This window comes from Pecten maximus, chromosome 19 (assembly GCF_902652985.1).
Source record: "Pecten maximus chromosome 19, xPecMax1.1, whole genome shotgun sequence".
Taxonomy (NCBI): Eukaryota; Metazoa; Mollusca; class Bivalvia; order Pectinida; family Pectinidae; genus Pecten; species Pecten maximus.
The window spans coordinates 25,649,423-25,667,794 of NC_047033.1; the positions used below are offsets into that span (position 1 = coordinate 25,649,423).

The following is an 18,372-nucleotide window of genomic DNA, read 5'->3' on the forward strand; positions in this document are numbered from 1 at the left end:
AATTTGCACTGATGACAATGTCTATAAGCGTTAATTAAAGATAATCACCTTGATGTTTAATTATCCTAACATCAGAAGTCAAATTGATCCTAATTATAAAATATTGACATCTGAATAATTTCTTATCAATGGCTCCATTTTGTTATTAACCAAGCGATGAAACAAAGCATCTTTTTGAACTCTGCAGGACGTTGGTTCTTAAAGAATTTCTCCTTAGGGAGAATTTTCTCTTCTGATTTCAATTATATATTGTTCATAGTCAAATTACTGGTAAGTCATTAATCAACATCTTTAAAAGTATCAAGTAAAAAAAAAAAAAAAAATATAAGATAGAACTGTATATTTTAATCTGTATGCCACAGTAACAATTTAATATTGATAAAAATATTAAACATTTCAATTAATAAGTTAAAATATATTTCTGTTTACATGTACATAATGTAACAAGTACTTTCTGTGAAATTCTATATAAAAAGACACATTTTTAAAGAAATCAACTACTAATTAAATGTATTTTTCAACAATTATTTAAAAAAAAAAAATTCAAAATCTGTGAGACAGTTTCAAATGTCACAACATTCACATTACCGTACCCGATATAATACACACATTGGTTCACCTCTATCTTTTCTGAGAAAGAGAAGGAGGCTGGGCTACATTAAAGTCCATAAAACGATTGCTTACTTTACTAATGTATCAATTCAGCCTGATAATTCTTTGGGGAAAGATAATCCAAAATAGCTTTAAAGATATTCTTTCTCTAAAATATATTTTGATTTCTCTTTAACACTTTGCTTGTGTTATTAAGCACATCTCGTATTTGCTTTTGCAGTTATTTGGTCAAATATGGTATTATATATCACACCCTTATAAATGTACTACCACATCTCATGGTAAATTATAAAATGTCAATTTGAAGACTGTAACAGGAACATCACACATATAAATGTCAGCTTTTAATACTCTCCAGCAGGGTTTTATATTGGTTCAAGAACTCGGCTTCATCATGTAGCGTTAAATCTAGGTAGTCATCTTCGTCTTTGGCAATGTCCGACACAAGATCGTCAAGGACCTCTTTCTGTTTCCTGCTATCTTCATATGGTGAAGTAGCTGATGACGAAAAATGAAAACGTCAACAGCAATATTAATGACGTAATATGTCTTGTGATGTCACGATTTCCCAAAACAGCCGAAACACTGATGTTCTTTAATTAATGGTATTAAATAGGTATATTTTTATTGAATGAGAGTTGTGTTCAAAACAAGGCAAATTAACAACTCATATTTAGATAAATTACCAGTAACAATGAAGATATAATATAGATACCGATGTTGTATTCATGTGACATTCAAATTTCAGTTCAGTCATTGCGTGGATTACAAAATGACGAAATACACGCATTTAATCTTTTTTCAAAACTAGGTCAATGTAATTTATTTGAGCAAATTTGAGGAGAGGTCATACTGTACAGGTGAACTAAAACTGGTTTAAGTATCAGTAATACAATGAACAAAAAATATTTAGAAATTTTTACAATTTAATTTCAACAACTTTGATAGCTCGACATTCATCAAAGGGAGACTACTGACCATGTAGGCCTCATATTTGGAATTTTACAATTTTATTTTTACAATTGGATTTTTAAAATTGATTGTTGTAGGTTTTTAACTAAAACATACCAAAATATCATTATAATCCCACACTTTGTATATCTTTTAAATGTAGTTCTGATCATTTTTAGTAATCATAAGGGTAATTCTATTATCCAACCCCTGTAACAATGTTCCTTGTATGCTAAATAGATTTAAAATCAGTAATTTAACAAACCATCCGTTCATGCCTGTAATACTACATACCTCCAGATGATGATGATGAAGATGCTGAAGAAGATGATTCGCCATTGGGACTCGCTATCACACCTCCAGATTTGATCAAATCTTCTATTGCCCTCTCAATACTGCCGCTGTGTTTCTGCAGAGCATTTCTTGCCATATCACTCTCAAATCCCATCGATATTACCTACAGTTATAATCACATAAAATGGGAAATTCTCCAGATTGTAACAGCTAAAACATACAGGTAATTGTAAGTACATGCATATTGTAATTAAGTGAGAGAATAGACTGTTTGTCACAATTATAGCATGAAATTTCACCAGAAAAAAGTATGTATGGTGTATGTATGCATATCAGTATTCTCAATCATTTTTTTCTATCACAGCAAAAGTTTTCTGATATTCATTTCATGTCAAAATGTCCACATACTTCATAACTCAGGTCATAAATATACTTCATGCTTCTGTGTCAGTGTTCAAAGGGAGATAACTGTGTTATTTACAAATGGTTTCAAGATCTAGCTAGACTGTGCATTGCTACTGCTGACAAGCTATCAGTAATACATTCATAGGACCATAACCACCCTTTAATAACATACTCACATCTTTATTGAATATTAAAGCTATAACATTTTAACTGGAACTGAAATAAAACAGAACCTGAGCATTTTTTTAAATTAAATTTACATGACCAAACAAATACAGCCAAGATTTGGGTTCTCCCAAAGTCAGAGTTTACCTGAGCGAGCATGTCGTCTGTGATAGGTACCGAGGAACTGCTGGGGTCGGGCAGATCTAACAGTTCAGGATGGTTCTGTAGCACCTGAAATGGAATCCATTACCAGGAATAGAAAACAAAAGGTCCATTTGACCTGTTAAGATCATTCAGCTAGACATTAAATCAGTCACAGCAAAAAACATTTTCATTGAAGATCTCAACTATGTGACAATGAAGCTAGGTTGACAGGGACATGAGAGACCTGGAAACCAAGTATGATAGTATAATTTTGATTGTCTTGTCATGCCCAACAATTGTATGTATTTTATTGTTTAAGGGCCTATCAATAATTGGAGTCATTCAGGGCAAACTTAAGCAATTGTATCATAGTTACGGGGTAATGATCTAGAATATTTCAGAGGTATGAGCAACCCGTGGACTAAGGGTTCAGGTGATAATACAGAAACAACAATATCAATATTATTTTTTATCTTTTAGTGTTTAACACCTGTATTGATATATAATAAGTTACAAGTAGTTCCAATGGAAGCAGATTCTAACAAACCAGTGTGTTACAGACTCATGTTTTCTCTAGCGTATCATGTTGTAAGATGACGCACCTCTAAGGCTAAGCTAAGGTCGTTATTGGCTTGGCGAAGTGCCTCCGCAGACGCCCCATTCCTGAAGCCCATGGACAGTAACATCTCATAGGTGTCCACATTTACTCTGTAACAAAGTGTGAATATCATGACAATAGGTCTTCCAGAAATGAAGATTCTTAAGACAGACAGAATCCCCAGTACTTTTTGACAAAAACAAGGCAAATTTAAGGGATTTTTTTACTAATTTAGGGCTAAAACACATACTTATCCCCCTTTGCAGTTGACCCTAATCTTTTTTGTATTTTTTTCTTCCGTCTCTCCTCTTCCACTTTTTCAGCTATTTCCTTTTTCTCCTGAAACAAATTAAACATCACATTTGTTTAAAAACAAGAGGCCCAACGGTCACCTGAGATTTGAAATATTTCGGCCAACTAAATTGACCCTTTTTGGCCCCACCCATCAGTCCTAATGGGGTCAGTCTATGAAGAGTATTTGATTCTAACATATACATGTAGTAGATAAGAAGATTTTTGAAATTTCAGTCAATTTGACCCTTTTTGGCCCCGCCCACCAGCCCCTGGGGGTCAACTAGGGCCAACATGTACATAACATCAAACTGTAATCCCATGAGGATAATTTGAACCAAGTTAGAATGAATTCCAATAGAAATCCAACAAATAATAGTCAAAAATGTGATTTCCCTATATAAACTATAGTAAAGTTTACCCCCTCCCCAGGGGCAAACGTGAGACCCCAGGGTCATGAAATTCACAATTTTGGTAAAGCACCTTAAGACCCTTCCATCTATGAAGAGTATTTGATTCTACCATATCTGAGAGTAGGGAAGAAGATTTTTGAAATTTTAGTCAATTTGACCCTTTTTGGCCCCGGCCACCAGCCCCTGGGGGTCAACCAGGGCCAACATGTACATACCATCAAAGTGTCATCCCATGCTGATAATTTGATACAAGTTAGAATGAATTCCAATACAAATCCAACAAATAATAGTCAAAAATGTGATTTCCCTATATAAACTATAGTAAAGTTTACCCCCTCCCCAGGGGCAAACGTGAGACCCCAGGGTCATGAAATTCACAATTTTGGTAAAGCACCATAAGACCCCTTCATCTATGCAGAGTATTTGATTCTAACATATCTGAGAGTATAGAGAAAGATTTTTGAAATTTCATTCAATTTGACCCTTTTTGGCCCCGCCCACCAGCCCCTGGGAGTCAACCAGGGCCAACATGTACATAACTTCAAACTGTAATCCAATGCTGATAATTTGAACCAAGTTAGAATGAATTCCAATACAAATCCAACAAATAATAGTCAAAAATGTGATTTCCCTATATAAACTATAGTAAAGTTTACCCCCTCCCCAGGGGCAAACGTGAGACCCCAGGGTCATGAAATTCACAATTTTGGTAAAGAACCTGAAGAGCCTTCCATCTATGAAGAGTATTTGATTCTAACATATCTGAGAGTAGAGAAGAAGATTTTTGAAATTTCAGTCAATTTGACCCTTTTTGGCCCCGCCCACCAGCCCCTGGGGGTCAACCAGGGCCAACATGTACATAATTTCAAACTGTAATCCCATGCTGATAATTTGAACCAAGTTAGAATGAATTCCAATAGAAATCCAACAAATAATAGTCAAAAATGTGATTTCCCTATATAAACTATAGTAAAGTTTACCCCCTCCCCAGGGGCAAACATGAGACCCCAGGGTTATGAAATTCACAATTTTGGTAAAGCACCTTAAGACCGTTCCATCTATGCAGAGTATTTGATTCTACCATATCTGAGAGTAGAGAAGAAGATTTTTGAAGTTTTAGTCAATTTGACCCTTTTTGGCCCCACCCCTCAGGCCCCTGGGGGCTGGGGACCATATAATTCACAATTTTGGTTGACCTTCAGCCATAGAAACTTTCTGCCAAATTTCATTGAATTTTGTTAAGTGGTTTTGGAGAAGAAGTCCAAAATGTAAAAAGTTTACGGACGCACGACGCACGACGGACGACGGACGACGACGGACAAAAGGCGATTAGAATAGGTCACTTGAGACTTCGTCTCAGGTGACCTAAAAATCATACAAAACAATGACCTAGCTTGCTGAATGTGTTCATAACGTTCGAGAAGGACAAGGTTAGTAATACATTGTTAATGAGAAAGAACACTTGCGGCAGGGCATCATAAGAGATCCAAGAGTCTTGGGACATTTTCGTTTTTGCAGTCCAAACGGTTGGTCCAGTTGGACCGGTGTTGTTCGTTAATGAAATGAAGATATACCTGGCGAGCCTTGGCAGAGATGCCAGGGCCTGTATTAACATTTGCAGGTCCTTTAAGATATAGTTTGAAATATTACATTAAAAAACTGACAAACAAGTTTGTCCTCATAAACGATCAGGCCCTTGGTGCAAACCATTGAATGATTTTTTTCTGCCCTATGAAAGACTGACCTTTTCTCTACTGCCTTCTTTCCTATCTCTTAATCACTTGATAACATGAGGAATCCTATATAAGAAGTCTGAGACATATCTAAGAAGAACTTTCTGACATACTGATAACAATTTTCAATTCAAGCAAGAGATCCCAGAGGGATCTTGACGCCCACCATTGAATGATCTTTATAGGTTCCATGTCAGATTGATCTTCTCTCTATTTTTCCCTTCCCCTTACTAATCTGTGTAAATTGAGAAACAGCCCTCCAGTACTTTTCAAACAAGGGGAACCTATATATGAAATTTGAGATTTAGCGATAATGGCTGTCTGTCGGCCATGTTGTTTTCGGATTGGTCCCAAAATGCAATATGAGGGACCAAGGGGAACCTACATATGAAATTTGAGAAATATCCCTTCATTACTTTCTGAGATATAGCGATAACAAATTTCAATTCTCAAATTCCAAGATTGCCTTGTGTTGGATATTTTGTATATACAAATGGCACAACTAGGGACCAAAGGGAACCTACACATGAAGTTTGAGGAACTTTTCATGAAATAGCCATAACAAGGATTGCTTATCGTCAGACAGACCACAGACGGACCACAGACACAGGGCAATTAGAATAGTCCAGATGATGGAAGGCTAAAAATCCCACTTATTGGTTATATGGATCAAACAAACTAAATGCTGAGTTTGGACATTTACAGAATAAGGCAGCAAAGGAAGCCATAGAAAACTAGGAATATTTCTACAAGATGCCCATTTACCTAAACGGTTACCGAAGTTTGCGATAATTTCCTAATTAAGTGGATATTTTACCTCACGCTTTTTCATGATGTACTGGACTGAAGCCTCCACATTTCCATTGGTTACTCTAAGAGCTAATCGTCCTTCCCTCTCCTTGAAACCCATCTGTATCACTGCAATACCGAAAACAAAATAGGCCTGTATGATTCATACCAATTCTGTAAACTTCAATCTGGTTCTAATGCAGCTATTTTTATTAAAGCTCATTTGCCTTTTATGTTTGTCAGCTAAAACTTGAAGAAACACAAGCTTTCACGGTAAACTGACTTGAGGTACCAATAACAATTTCTTTAAAAGTTCTACCTTGAGTTAGTTTGTCTCCATCAACAGTCAACCTTTGTAGCTCTTCTTCAGCCTGAAGAAAACAGAATGAGCAAAAATGTTCTAGATTACAAGTCCTTCAAGACAACATTTTCTCAAGATATCCAGTGCTTAAAGATACTTGTGGTCAAGAAATTTCAATTTGTAATTGTTTTTGTGATCAAGGTTAAAAGGTTCACTGATTAAGGGGTATTGTGTTTATAAAATGCAATTGATATATAGTAAATTAAATAACATAGATAACAATATATAAATGAAGTAATACTTCACACTACCTTCCCAAGTAATCTGTTGGCTTCCTGAATCTCGTGTTGGTGGAAGGCCACTATACCCTGCAGAAGGTGTAACCTCATAAACAGGGCAAGCTCGGTCCCAGAACCTCCCTACAACACAATGTAACCTCATAAACAGGACAAGCTCGGTCCCAGAACCTCCCTACAACACAACGTAACCTCATAAACAGGGCAAGCTCGGTCCCAGAACCTCCCTACAACACAATGTAACCTAATAAACAGGGCAAGCTCGGTCCCAGAACCTCCCTACAACACAATGTAACCTAATAAACAGGGCAAGCTCGGTCCCAGAACCTCCCTACAACACAATGTAACCTCATAAACAGGGCAAGCTCGGTCCCAGAACCTCCCTACAACACAATGTAACCTAATAAACAGGGCAAGCTCGGTCCCAGAACCTCCCTACAATACAACGTAACCTCATAAACAGGGCAAGCTCGGTCCCAGAACCTCCCTTCAACACAATGTAACCTCATAAACAGGGCAAGCTCGGTCCCAGAACCTCCCTACAACACAACGTAACCTCATAAACAGGGCAAGCTCGGTCCCAGAACCTCCCTACAACACAATGTAACCTCATAAACAGGGCAAGCTCGGTCCCAGAACCTCCCTACAACACAATGTAACCTCATAAACAGGGCAAGCTCGGTCCCAGAACCTCCCTACAACACAATGTAACCTCATAAACAGGGCAAGCTCGGTCCCAGAACCTCCCTACAACACAATGTAACCTAATAAACAGGGCAAGCTCGGTCCCAGAACCTCCCTACAACACAATGTAACCTCATAAACAGGGCAAGCTCGGTCCCAGAACCTCCCTACAACACAATGTAACCTAATAAACAGGGCAAGCTCGGTCCCAGAACCTCCCTACAATACAACGTAACCTCATAAACAGGGCAAGCTCGGTCCCAGAACCTCCCTTCAACACAATGTAACCTCATAAACAGGGCAAGCTCGGTCCCAGAACCTCCCTACAACACAACGTAACCTCATAAACAGGGCAAGCTCGGTCCCAGAACCTCCCTACAACACAATGTAACCTCATAAACAGGGCAAGCTCGGTCCCAGAACCTCCCTACAACACAATGTAACCTCATAAACAGGGCAAGCTCGGTCCCAGAACCTCCCTACAACACAATTGTCGCTCACCAATGAATCATCTTTACTGGTTCTATGTCAGACTGATCTTCTTTTTGTTTTTCTAATCAAAAATCTAAATTGAACTGACACAACTAGTGACCAAGGGGAACATTCACATGAAGTTTGAGGAATATCTCTCCAGTGCTTTTTATTTTTAAGAAATAGCTTTATAAAACACTTCAATTCTCAAAATCAAAGATGGCTCCCAGTGGGCCATTTTGTTTTTCTAATCAAACATCTAAATTGAATTGGCACATCTAGGGACAAAGGGGAACCTTTACATGAAGTTTGAGGAATACCTCTCCAGTACTTTTCAAGAAATGGTGATAACAAACTTCAATTCTCAAAATCTAAGATGATGGTGGGCTAAAAACAAACCAGGTAAACCAACGTTTTGAGGCACATATTGTGTGTGGTGTTGAAAGAGTAATACATGCACATTTATATAATTTATTTTGTTATGCCATTAGTCCAGGGTTTAGATATTCTTATTTCTACAAGTTCTATCCAACATTATAGTGCATGGTACACACATATATATATATATATCATAATCAATTATTTGATCAAAGGACACTTTCTCTGAATTTAAAACCCAGAAATACTTATTGCACTATAAAATCCCAACACCTACCTTTACAGCTAGCAGTCTCTCCATGTTGTTGCCGTAAGTCCTCTGAAAACATTCCTCACTGGCATGCAGCCGACTGGCTAAAAAACAAAACACAAATTAATGTTCTGAGGTACTGAGAGATTGGAAAAGGCATTCTAAACCGTAACCTGGTGAAAAGGTCTAAAAAAAATATTTAAGGGCCCGAAAATCCAATAGTGAATTTTTTTTATTTCTGATCAAAATGGAATGAAAAATCAGGTTTTATTTTTAGCGATCTAGTACCAAGATGCTCTAACAGATTTAGGTAAGTTGGCCACTCTTTTATAATATATAACAAATAAAACAGTATTAAATGACTTAACATACATCAAGTGATTAGTCTATCTTTAACATTTTAAGATTTTTACCTGCGTCGGGTAAGTCCTCAACATTTTTAAGACAGAGATAACACCAAACAATATCTAGACACAGGACAGCATAATTGTCTACAGCATTCAAGATGTCTGCTCGACACTTTCTGGGAAAAAAAAAGGAAAAGAAATATACATGGCTGCAATTATACTATGATATGAAAAGGAGGATACAGTAGCAATTACAATTTATTATTACATTGTTAAAGTGCCAATTCATTAATTCTCCAATTTGTAAAAATTTGCATAAAAATATTCACATCTACGCTATCAGTATTCAGTAGAGAACATATACAAGTACATCATGATCCAGGTATTCATCTGCCAATTTGTCAGTATGATCATGTCAGGGAATCAAGCTGACCATCATGATCACTGCACCATTGAAAAGTTATTTTTTAAGAGCTTGGATGTGGTGCAGTGGTATAAGCTGCAGGTATTTCTAGCTAGATAATCAAATGCCATAGATTATGAGTTCAAGACCCAGACAGGGCACAAGTCAATAAGTTGTATTCCTTCACCATTTGTGGTGACTGTACTAATTATACCTAATATAATTTGACTACCAAGGTATGCTAAGATCATCATTGCACACATTGGTTCAATTATGATTCGCTAAAATTTGAGAACACCAAAATAGTCCATCTACAGTATTTTATAAGGAAGTAGCTGTGATCCTTCCAGTACTTTATAACAAACAGTGACAACAACAAGAATTCCACAGAAGTGGATGTGTTGCATGGAAACAGATTTTCTATTCTTAGTAACAGTGACCTTGACACTTGACCTTCGGACCTGAAAAGCAATCCCAAGCAAGCACTTGTGGTAAGAAAGATCTGCATGAAGTTTAACTTTGATCCGCCAAAGGAAACTTGATCCGCCAAAGGAAACTTGAGTTATCAAACGGAAACCTCTGTGTGGACGCCCCCGCTGACGACATAGTGATACCTATATGTCACCTGCTTTTTTAAGGCGACACAAAAATGGTCAACATCAAAGATGGCTGCCTGGGAGATGAAGGGACAGAAAGATTAATTCCACATATTACATTCACATGATTGGTTTGTTTTGTTTAACGTCCTATTAACAGCTAGGGTCATTTAAGGACGTGCCAGGTTTTGGAAGTGGAAAAAGCTGGAATACCCGGAGAAAAACCACCGGCCTGCAGTCAGTACCTGGCAACTGCCCCACGTAGTTTTCAAACTTGCAACCCTGAGGTGGAAGGCTAGTGATAAAGAGTTGGGCCCCTACATTCGTATGACCAGCATACATTGGATTATCATAGTACTGGTCCCTACCTGAATTCCTTATCAGCTTCCAATAACAGCAGTAGTGCTCGGCCATCTTCCTTCTTCTTCAGAGCTGCCCTGCCCTTCTCGTGTAAAGTCATCGCTAGTGTGAGAGCCTGTAGAAATATCAATGATATTTCATCTCAGTTAAAACCACTTTGCCCCATAACAAAGATAAAGGAAGTAAGCAGATTTTCATAACCATTATCTATGCTTTTTGTTCACTTGGTTTTATTGGCGTCTCTCAATCAACACGGGACAATAATCTCCCTTCATATAAAACTGAGTACGCTAAAACCTCCCTTCATATAAAACTGAGTACGCTAAAACCTCCCTTCATACAAGAGGCCCATGGGGCCTGTATCGCTCACCTGGTTGGATTTGACCAAATGTCAAAATAATGTTCATGTTCAATTCCTTTTGTTTGTTAACCTCAAACAATGCTATTTATGGTTATAGCGTGGGGATCCCAACTGCTTTAAAGAAATAATGAAGTCCAGACTCTCTGAGTTTACAACATGCATTTATAACTTTATGACTAGTAGTGATTTAAAGGAATTACCTCTATTTCCTATATGGGGCCCCGCCCCTTTTGCCCCTCGGGGGTCAGAGTCACCATTTATGCAAAATCTGTTCCCCTTCCCCCAAGAATGTTTCTTACCAAATTGGGTTCAAATCCATTCATAACTTTATGACTAGTAGTGATTTTAAGGAATTACCTCTATTTCCCCATTAGGCCCCACCCCTTTGGCCCCTTGGGGGTCAGAGTCACCATTTATGCAAAATCTGCTCCCCTTCCCCAAAAGATGTTTCTTATTAAATTGGGTTCAAATCCATTCATAACTTTATGACTAGTAGCGATTTAAAGGAATTACCTCTATTTCCCATATGGGGCCCCGCCTCTTTGGCCCCTCGGGGGTCAGAGTCACCATTTATGCAAAATCTGTTCCCCTTCACATAAGAATGTTTCTGACCAATTTGGGTATAAATCCATTCATAACTTTATGACTAGTAGCGATTTGAAGGAATTACCTCTATTTCCCCATTAGGCCCTGCCTCTTTGGCCCCTTGGGGGTCAGAGTCACCATTTATGCAAAATCTGTTCCCCTTTCCTAAAAGATGTTTCTGACCAAATTGGGTTCAAATCCATTCATAACTTTATGACTAGTAGCGATTTGAAGGAATTACCTCTATTTCCCCATTAGGCCCCGCCCCTTTGGCCCCTTGGGGTCAGAGTCACCATTTATGCAAAATCTGTTCCCCTTTCCCAAAGGATGTTTCTTACTAAATTGCGTTAAAAACCATTCATAACTTTATGACTAGTACAATGTAGCGATTTAAAGGAATTACCTCTATTTCCCATATGGGGCCCCGCCCCTTTGGCCCCTTGGGGGTCAAAGTCACCATTTATGCAAAATCTGTTCCCCTTCCCCAAAGAATGCTTCTGACTAAATTGGGTTCAAATCCATTCATAACTTTATGACAAGTAGCAATTTGAAGGAATTACCTCTATTTCCCCATTAGGCCTCGCCCCTTTGGCCCCTTGGGGGTCAGAGTCACCATTTATGCAAAATCTATTCCCCATCCCCAAAGGATGTTTCTGACCAAATTGGGTTCAAATCCATTCATAACTTTATGACAAGTAGCGATTTAAAGGAATTGCCTCAATTTCCCCTACTGGGCCCCGCCCCTCAGGCCCCTTGGGGGTCAGAGTCACCATTTATGCAAAATCTGTTCCCCTTTCCTAAAGGATGTTTCTGACCAAATTGGGTTCAAATCCATTCATAACTTTATGACTAGTAGCGAATAACCTCTATTTCCCCTAATGGGCCCCGCCCCTTTGGCCCCTTGGGGGTCAGAGTAACCATTTATGCAAAATCTGTTCCCCTTCCCCAAAGGATGTTTCTGACCAAATTGGGTTCAAATCCATTCATAACTTTATGACTAGTAGCGATTTGAAGGAATCACCTCTATTTCCCCATTAGGCCCCGCCCCTTTGGCCCCTTGGGGGTCAGAGCCACCATTTATGCAAAATCTGATCCCCTTCTGCCTTCGGTCCAGGTGAGCTAATAAAACTGAGTACGCTAAAACCTCCCTTCATATAAAACTGAGTTCACTAAAACCTCCCTTCATATAAAACTGAGTACGCTAAAACCTCCCTTCATATAAAACTGAGTTCACTAAAACCTCCCTTCATATAAAACTGAGTACGCTAAAACCTCCCTTCATATAAAACTGAGTTAGCTAAAACCTCACTAAAACCTCCCTTCATATAAAACTGAGTACGCTAAAACCTCCCTTCATATAAAACTGAGTACGCTAAAACCTCCCTTCATATAAAACTGAGTACGCTAAAACCTCCCTTCATATAAAACTGAGTTAGCTAAAACCTCCCTTCATATAAAACTGAGTACGCTAAAACCTCCCTTCATATAAAACTGAGGTCGCTAAATCCTCCCTTCATATAAAACTGAGTACGCTAAAACCTCCCTTCATATAAAACTGAGTTAGCTAAAACCTCCCTTCATATAAAACTGAGTTCGCTAAAACCTCCCTTCATATAAAACTGAGTACGCTAAAACCTCCCTTCATATAAAACTGAGTGCGCTAAAACCTCCCTTCATATAAAACTGAGTACGCTAAAACCTCCCTTCATATAAAACTGAGGTCGCTAAAACCTCCCTTCATATAATAGTGAGTTAACTAAAACCTCCCTTCATATAAAACTGAGTTAGCTAAAACCTCCCTTCATATAAAACTGAGTTAGCTAAAACCTCCCTTCATATAAAACTGAGTGCGCTAAAACCTCCCTTCATATAAAATTGAGTACGCTAAAACCTCCCTTCATATAAAACTGAGTGCGCTAAAACCTCCCTTCATATAAAACTAAATTCGCTAAAACCTCCCTTCATATAAAACTGAGTACGCTAAAACCTCCCTTCATATAAAACTGAGTGCGCTAAAACCTAACTAGATCCTATAGGTAAATTTTGTACAAAATGAGAAAAACCTGTCGTTGATTTTCTGAGGAAATGTTATTTATAACAAACACATTGGGTCTCATTCAAGCACAAACCAGAGACCTATATTAATTTAGTAATACACGGTTGGTCTCTGCACAAACATATCTAGAAACAATCTGGAGGAACAAACATCATTGTGGAAGTATGACAGACAGAAATTGAATTTGGGATGCAATTTTTCGGGATGTTTAAGTTATTGGTATGTATACCTTCTTCTCTGCTGCTGGAAGATCCAGAGGCCTTCCTGACTGGTCAGCTATCTGTATGTCATAATCATCTAGAAAAGAAATGTTTGATATGAGTGGTCAAAACACATTTAGCCTTACACCATCAAAATGTTGGATCACCTGGATATATCATTGTTCACAATAATCTAATAAATGGTATCATAATTTGTTCTATTATCACTGACAGTACTGTAAGCATACATATCTCAGCGGTAATATTATTTTAGCGATTTTTCAGCTGGAAGAATTTCCCAATTTTTTTATTGCATTAATGGTAGTTTTAACTACAGTGTGTTCTATATGGTAAGCATTGTCGTTAATCTAATTTATTATTCTGCTTATCTGTTTTCCTTTAGTTTTGTTTTAAATTTGTGCACACAAAAAAATGGGCACGTTTACAGCAATCTAATTTAGCCAAGTACAGTAATTGACAAACATTTCCCATTTCAGTTTCATGATAAATGCACAATCTATTTCTGCTGTACAGGCTTTGAAACTTTTCACCGTTTCTGTACAGTTTTGCAGGAATCTAGATCACTCTGTCTAAAGTAATCATGATATTCATATTAATGACTTTCAAAGTGACAGAGCCTCATTGACTTTTGAGGTTTAAGCTGTTGTGTATAACCTACCAGGACCACTACTGGACTTAGTAGTAGCACTTGATTTAAAATAAGTCAGTCAATTAACTTGTCAGTTTTGTAATTATGTACAAATTCATAATAAACAATAATGTTGTGGCCATTTACCAGTCTCCGCCTTGTCGGAGAGAAGTTCCGCTGCCTTACGGGTGTCAAGCATCCTTGTCACATCCTCCTGTTGTTTAGCAGCCTGGGCTTGACTCACAGAAAGGCAGAGCCCCATGATCTGGCAACCATGCTGAAAAAGTTTAAATGAAGTTTAATCAACCATGAATGATGTCGGCTGTCTTCTAATTATAACAGAGCACTTTTTTTTTTTTTTATTTTTGCTCGTCTTTTTTTTCAAAATCAGGTCTTCCATGAACAGACATTTGGACCTAACAAAGTAAATATCATTATTTAACTACTCGTTCAATCTCTTACTTCTTATTATGACTCCAAATATCTTGTGTGTATTCATGCACGAATTTTGAAAATAAATACAAGAAAGATTGAACTGGGGTACGTAATTCATACAAACAAAATTTGAATGATTGCATCAGTTACCGGCTCCAGTTTTCAGCTGATCAGAATAAATTTAATACAAGTCACAGGGACAATTGCCTTGTGACATTTCCATGATCATGAAAATAAAGCATAGTGTTATAGCGATCAAAGCATCAATTAATAGCCCGGATGATGGTCTGCTTTTCCAGGATGGAACCACACACTGACATATGTTTGAAATAATTCTTCCGAGAATCAACAGGAATATGAATCGAAAAAAGTATAAAACTTTTAGACGGGCAGCCTTCAATCAAATCAACACTGCATACCTTCAGTCCCTGTGATTGGAGAGATCCCTCATTAGTTATCACACGGCCCTGACAAATGAGCTTCAGCTGGTCAGCCGGTAGCGACACCTGTTGGGACAACATGTCCCTTAACTCCTTCCCGTCTACATCAAGGCTAATCTCCAGTGAAATGTGTTGCATCTGCAGAAGACATTGTGGTACTCATATAGAATATACAACATAATATCTTTCCTTCATCTGTTTAGTTTGAGGTTTATAGAGTTTTTATAAAAAAGTTTTTAAAAAAACACTGTATATTAACCCTTCTCACGCCCCTGCAATTTCTCCAACAGATCTGTGGTAATGTAATCGTCATTACAGATGGAATTAGCAAATCATTAAAGAGAAGAAGGCTGTCACTTTGGATTGATAACTTTCTGCAATTCTATAGATATATATAAATAAAATGATTAAAGGTTTTAAAATAAACCTATTGCATTCAATACAGAAATGTATGGTTTCATTATGTGGCTTTCAGTTTTGAACTACAGTGTATTTCAGAATATGTGCTGCAATATAAACAATCTTGCCTAGACAGAATCATAACTCAGATAAGTTCAATTAACCCCAAATTAAATGAGTGCATGAGTAAAGCCTTCTGTCACATCGCAGCTCAAAAAGGTCTACTGTACATGAAGATGCAGGCCATATACTCTTTAGGTTATCAACTTATAAATAGATAACAATTATATTATATCATTATTATATATTTTACCTTGTCTGCATTCGATGGTTGGCCAGTCATTTTGACTTTTAGTAAGGCCAGTCCTGATTTCTTATACTTCTCCCGTTCTGCTAATTTGTGTAAAGCGTGAACCCTGAGATTTTCTATAGTTTCAGAGACCATCTCTTCTGTCAGTTGTAAGGCCTGGGCATATCTTGCAATCAGATCCTGTTCACATACACAAAGGAGAACAATTATTTTTCAACAAAAAAACAACACCATGTTGAATTACATGTACACGTATTTAAGTAGAAATTGATTGTGTATCACCATATACAGTATGATACCAAAACTATTATGTGATTGCTAGTTTTGAAATCATGATGACTGGTCCTGTCAATGTTGCCCACTAGTATACGTATAAATCTTTGGTTGAAATACCTGTTAATATTTTGTGAGTTTTGTGACATAACTGATAAACTAATATTTATTGTACTTTTTCATGGACTAGATATATATAATGTCTATTTTAAATGTTCCCTGCAGGTTGATCATATTTTGAAAAAAGGGCAAATCTTGCATTCTTTCATGAAAACTGGTTGCGGCCCTGTATGGGTGTAAATAGTTCAGGAATATCGCAATAACAAATGGAGCTGAACAAGGCTTTATTCCTCACTCAACCCCCCCCCCCTTTTAGGAGTAACTTTTTAAAATAATAGCTGGAAAGAATCTATCCTCAACAAGAAAATAAGAAGCTAATGGCATGGGCCTGATCTGCTCACAATTGTTCTGTTTTCATATAATTTGAAAGCTTTCACTATTCAGCTGGGTTTTACCTTCGGTGAATCCCCTCTGCTACCATCCTCATTGGTGTAGGGTGGCAGCCACAGTTTTATCTTCTCCTTATTCAAAAGTTCCCTTACATGCTTCTGATGCAGCTCTTGAGCATAATTTCCATCGATACCTGCTCCGTCTCCCATGATTCTGTATATTGTAGGTGCTACATGTATACGAAATTGATTTTTAACACATTATACAATAATTATAAACAGCTTATTGCTATTCGAGACGGTAATGAAATCTGGCTACTTCAACTTAATAATTTGCTGTGTAAACATACAAAGCTAATTATGAAAACGTATGGTACATTCACGTATTTATATCATTTGCTTTAATTAATTCATATATAGATTATAGACCCCAAAAGGATCTCAGTAGTGTCCAACATCTGAGGTCTTAAAATTTAATTCAGCTCGGAAGAAACCATTTTTCTGTATTTACTCCAAATGTTGTCTTGATGATATATTTTCTATTGCATGATCGATATTTTATTTGATATCTTTTCTCTCATTTCTAAAGTTTCTTCTTCCTAATGTCTCCCTTGACACTGCCCTGCAGGTAGGGCGTAAGAATTGTACCTGCTGCCCCCATTGCATGATCGTAAGAGGCGACTAAACATGGGATCTTATCTTTTCTCTTCTTTCTGAACAACTTTCTTCTTCCTAATGTCTCCCTTGACAATGCCTCACTTTTGGCCTTTAGTTGAGCGTTCGCCCCTGTGAGGAAGGCTTTGGGTTCTGTCCCCCTGGCCGAGACATACCAGAGTCTTTAAAAATGGTAGTTGCTGCTCCTGCTTAGCGCTCAGCAAATAAGGAGTGGGACGACTGGTTCGCCTGTTGTCAGTATAATGTGACCGGGTGGGGTGTGCTGCTGGGTGTCTTGGCAGTATGCTTCAGTGAGGTAGCACTCTAAATCGGAAAAAAGTTCCGGCCTATCACAAGGAGACTTAACACGAACATACCGCAGCCTCCCAAAACACACATACGCACTCGCTACACGCATACATGTCGCACGCACGGGAGGCCGTCCTTAAATGACCTTAGCTGTTAATAGGACGTTAAACAAAATAAACCAAACCAAACCAAACTCCCTTGACACTGCCTCACGTTTGGACTTTAGGCGAGTGTTTTCCCTTATGAGGAAGGTTTTGCGTATAGGTACTGTATACATGTATATGCCAAGACATACAAGATCTGGAGCTAGAGTCTCTAAAACGGTAGTTGCTATTCCTGCTGAGTGCTGGCAGTGCGCTGGCTGGTACGTATATATATACCAGATCTATACAAATGCCTACGTTGTGAAATGCTTCGATTTTTATTTTGAATAAAAATGGTGTGCTTATTTAATATAATGACATGTTACAAATATCTACTTTTGAAAAATAATGAAAAGCAATTTTTTCATCGTCAGTCATGAGTTGAAGTTGAGACTGCAAAATATCAATACTCAGTGTTAGGGATTTGCAAATACAAATGTGTTGGGATCGACAAACTAAAATAAAACCATACCTACTTTTGACTGCACCAAGCTTCTGTATGAGTGACGTTCTATAAAGGAAGAAAATTGCAATGTAATATTCCTACTATTTCGGTCGATTCATCATTGTTTTGATTTTGCAAGGTTCTTCAAAATGTTTTCCGAAGTGACAAGACTTCAAGCTTTCA

At 37.7% G+C, this 18,372-nt stretch overlaps 1 protein-coding gene across 3 annotated transcripts; it reads right to left on the reverse strand.

The window, feature by feature from the left end:
- Nucleotides 1-330: 330 nt before the first annotated feature.
- On the reverse strand, nt 331-18,354 carry LOC117317313 (NEDD8 ultimate buster 1-like). Of its 3 annotated transcripts, none has more exons than XM_033872102.1 (17): nt 18,221-18,354; nt 16,705-16,868; nt 15,920-16,096; nt 15,187-15,345; nt 14,480-14,609; nt 13,713-13,780; nt 10,490-10,596; nt 9,189-9,298; nt 8,803-8,879; nt 7,008-7,115; nt 6,715-6,766; nt 6,424-6,524; nt 3,420-3,508; nt 3,174-3,279; nt 2,575-2,658; nt 1,858-2,020; nt 331-1,110 (listed from the first exon to the last, which is right to left on the reverse strand). In XM_033872102.1, the coding sequence occupies exons 2-17, from the start codon at nt 16,846-16,848 to the stop codon at nt 950-952; spliced, it is 1,836 nt and encodes a 611-aa protein (XP_033727993.1). In that variant the 5' UTR covers nt 16,849-16,868; nt 18,221-18,354; the 3' UTR covers nt 331-949. The 3 variants fall into 3 exon arrangements, with proteins under 3 accessions (XP_033727993.1, XP_033727996.1, XP_033727997.1); XM_033872105.1 differs by having other exon boundaries at nt 18,217-18,326; XM_033872106.1 differs by having other exon boundaries at nt 16,705-16,852; nt 18,221-18,317.
- Nucleotides 18,355-18,372: the final 18 nt, after the last annotated feature.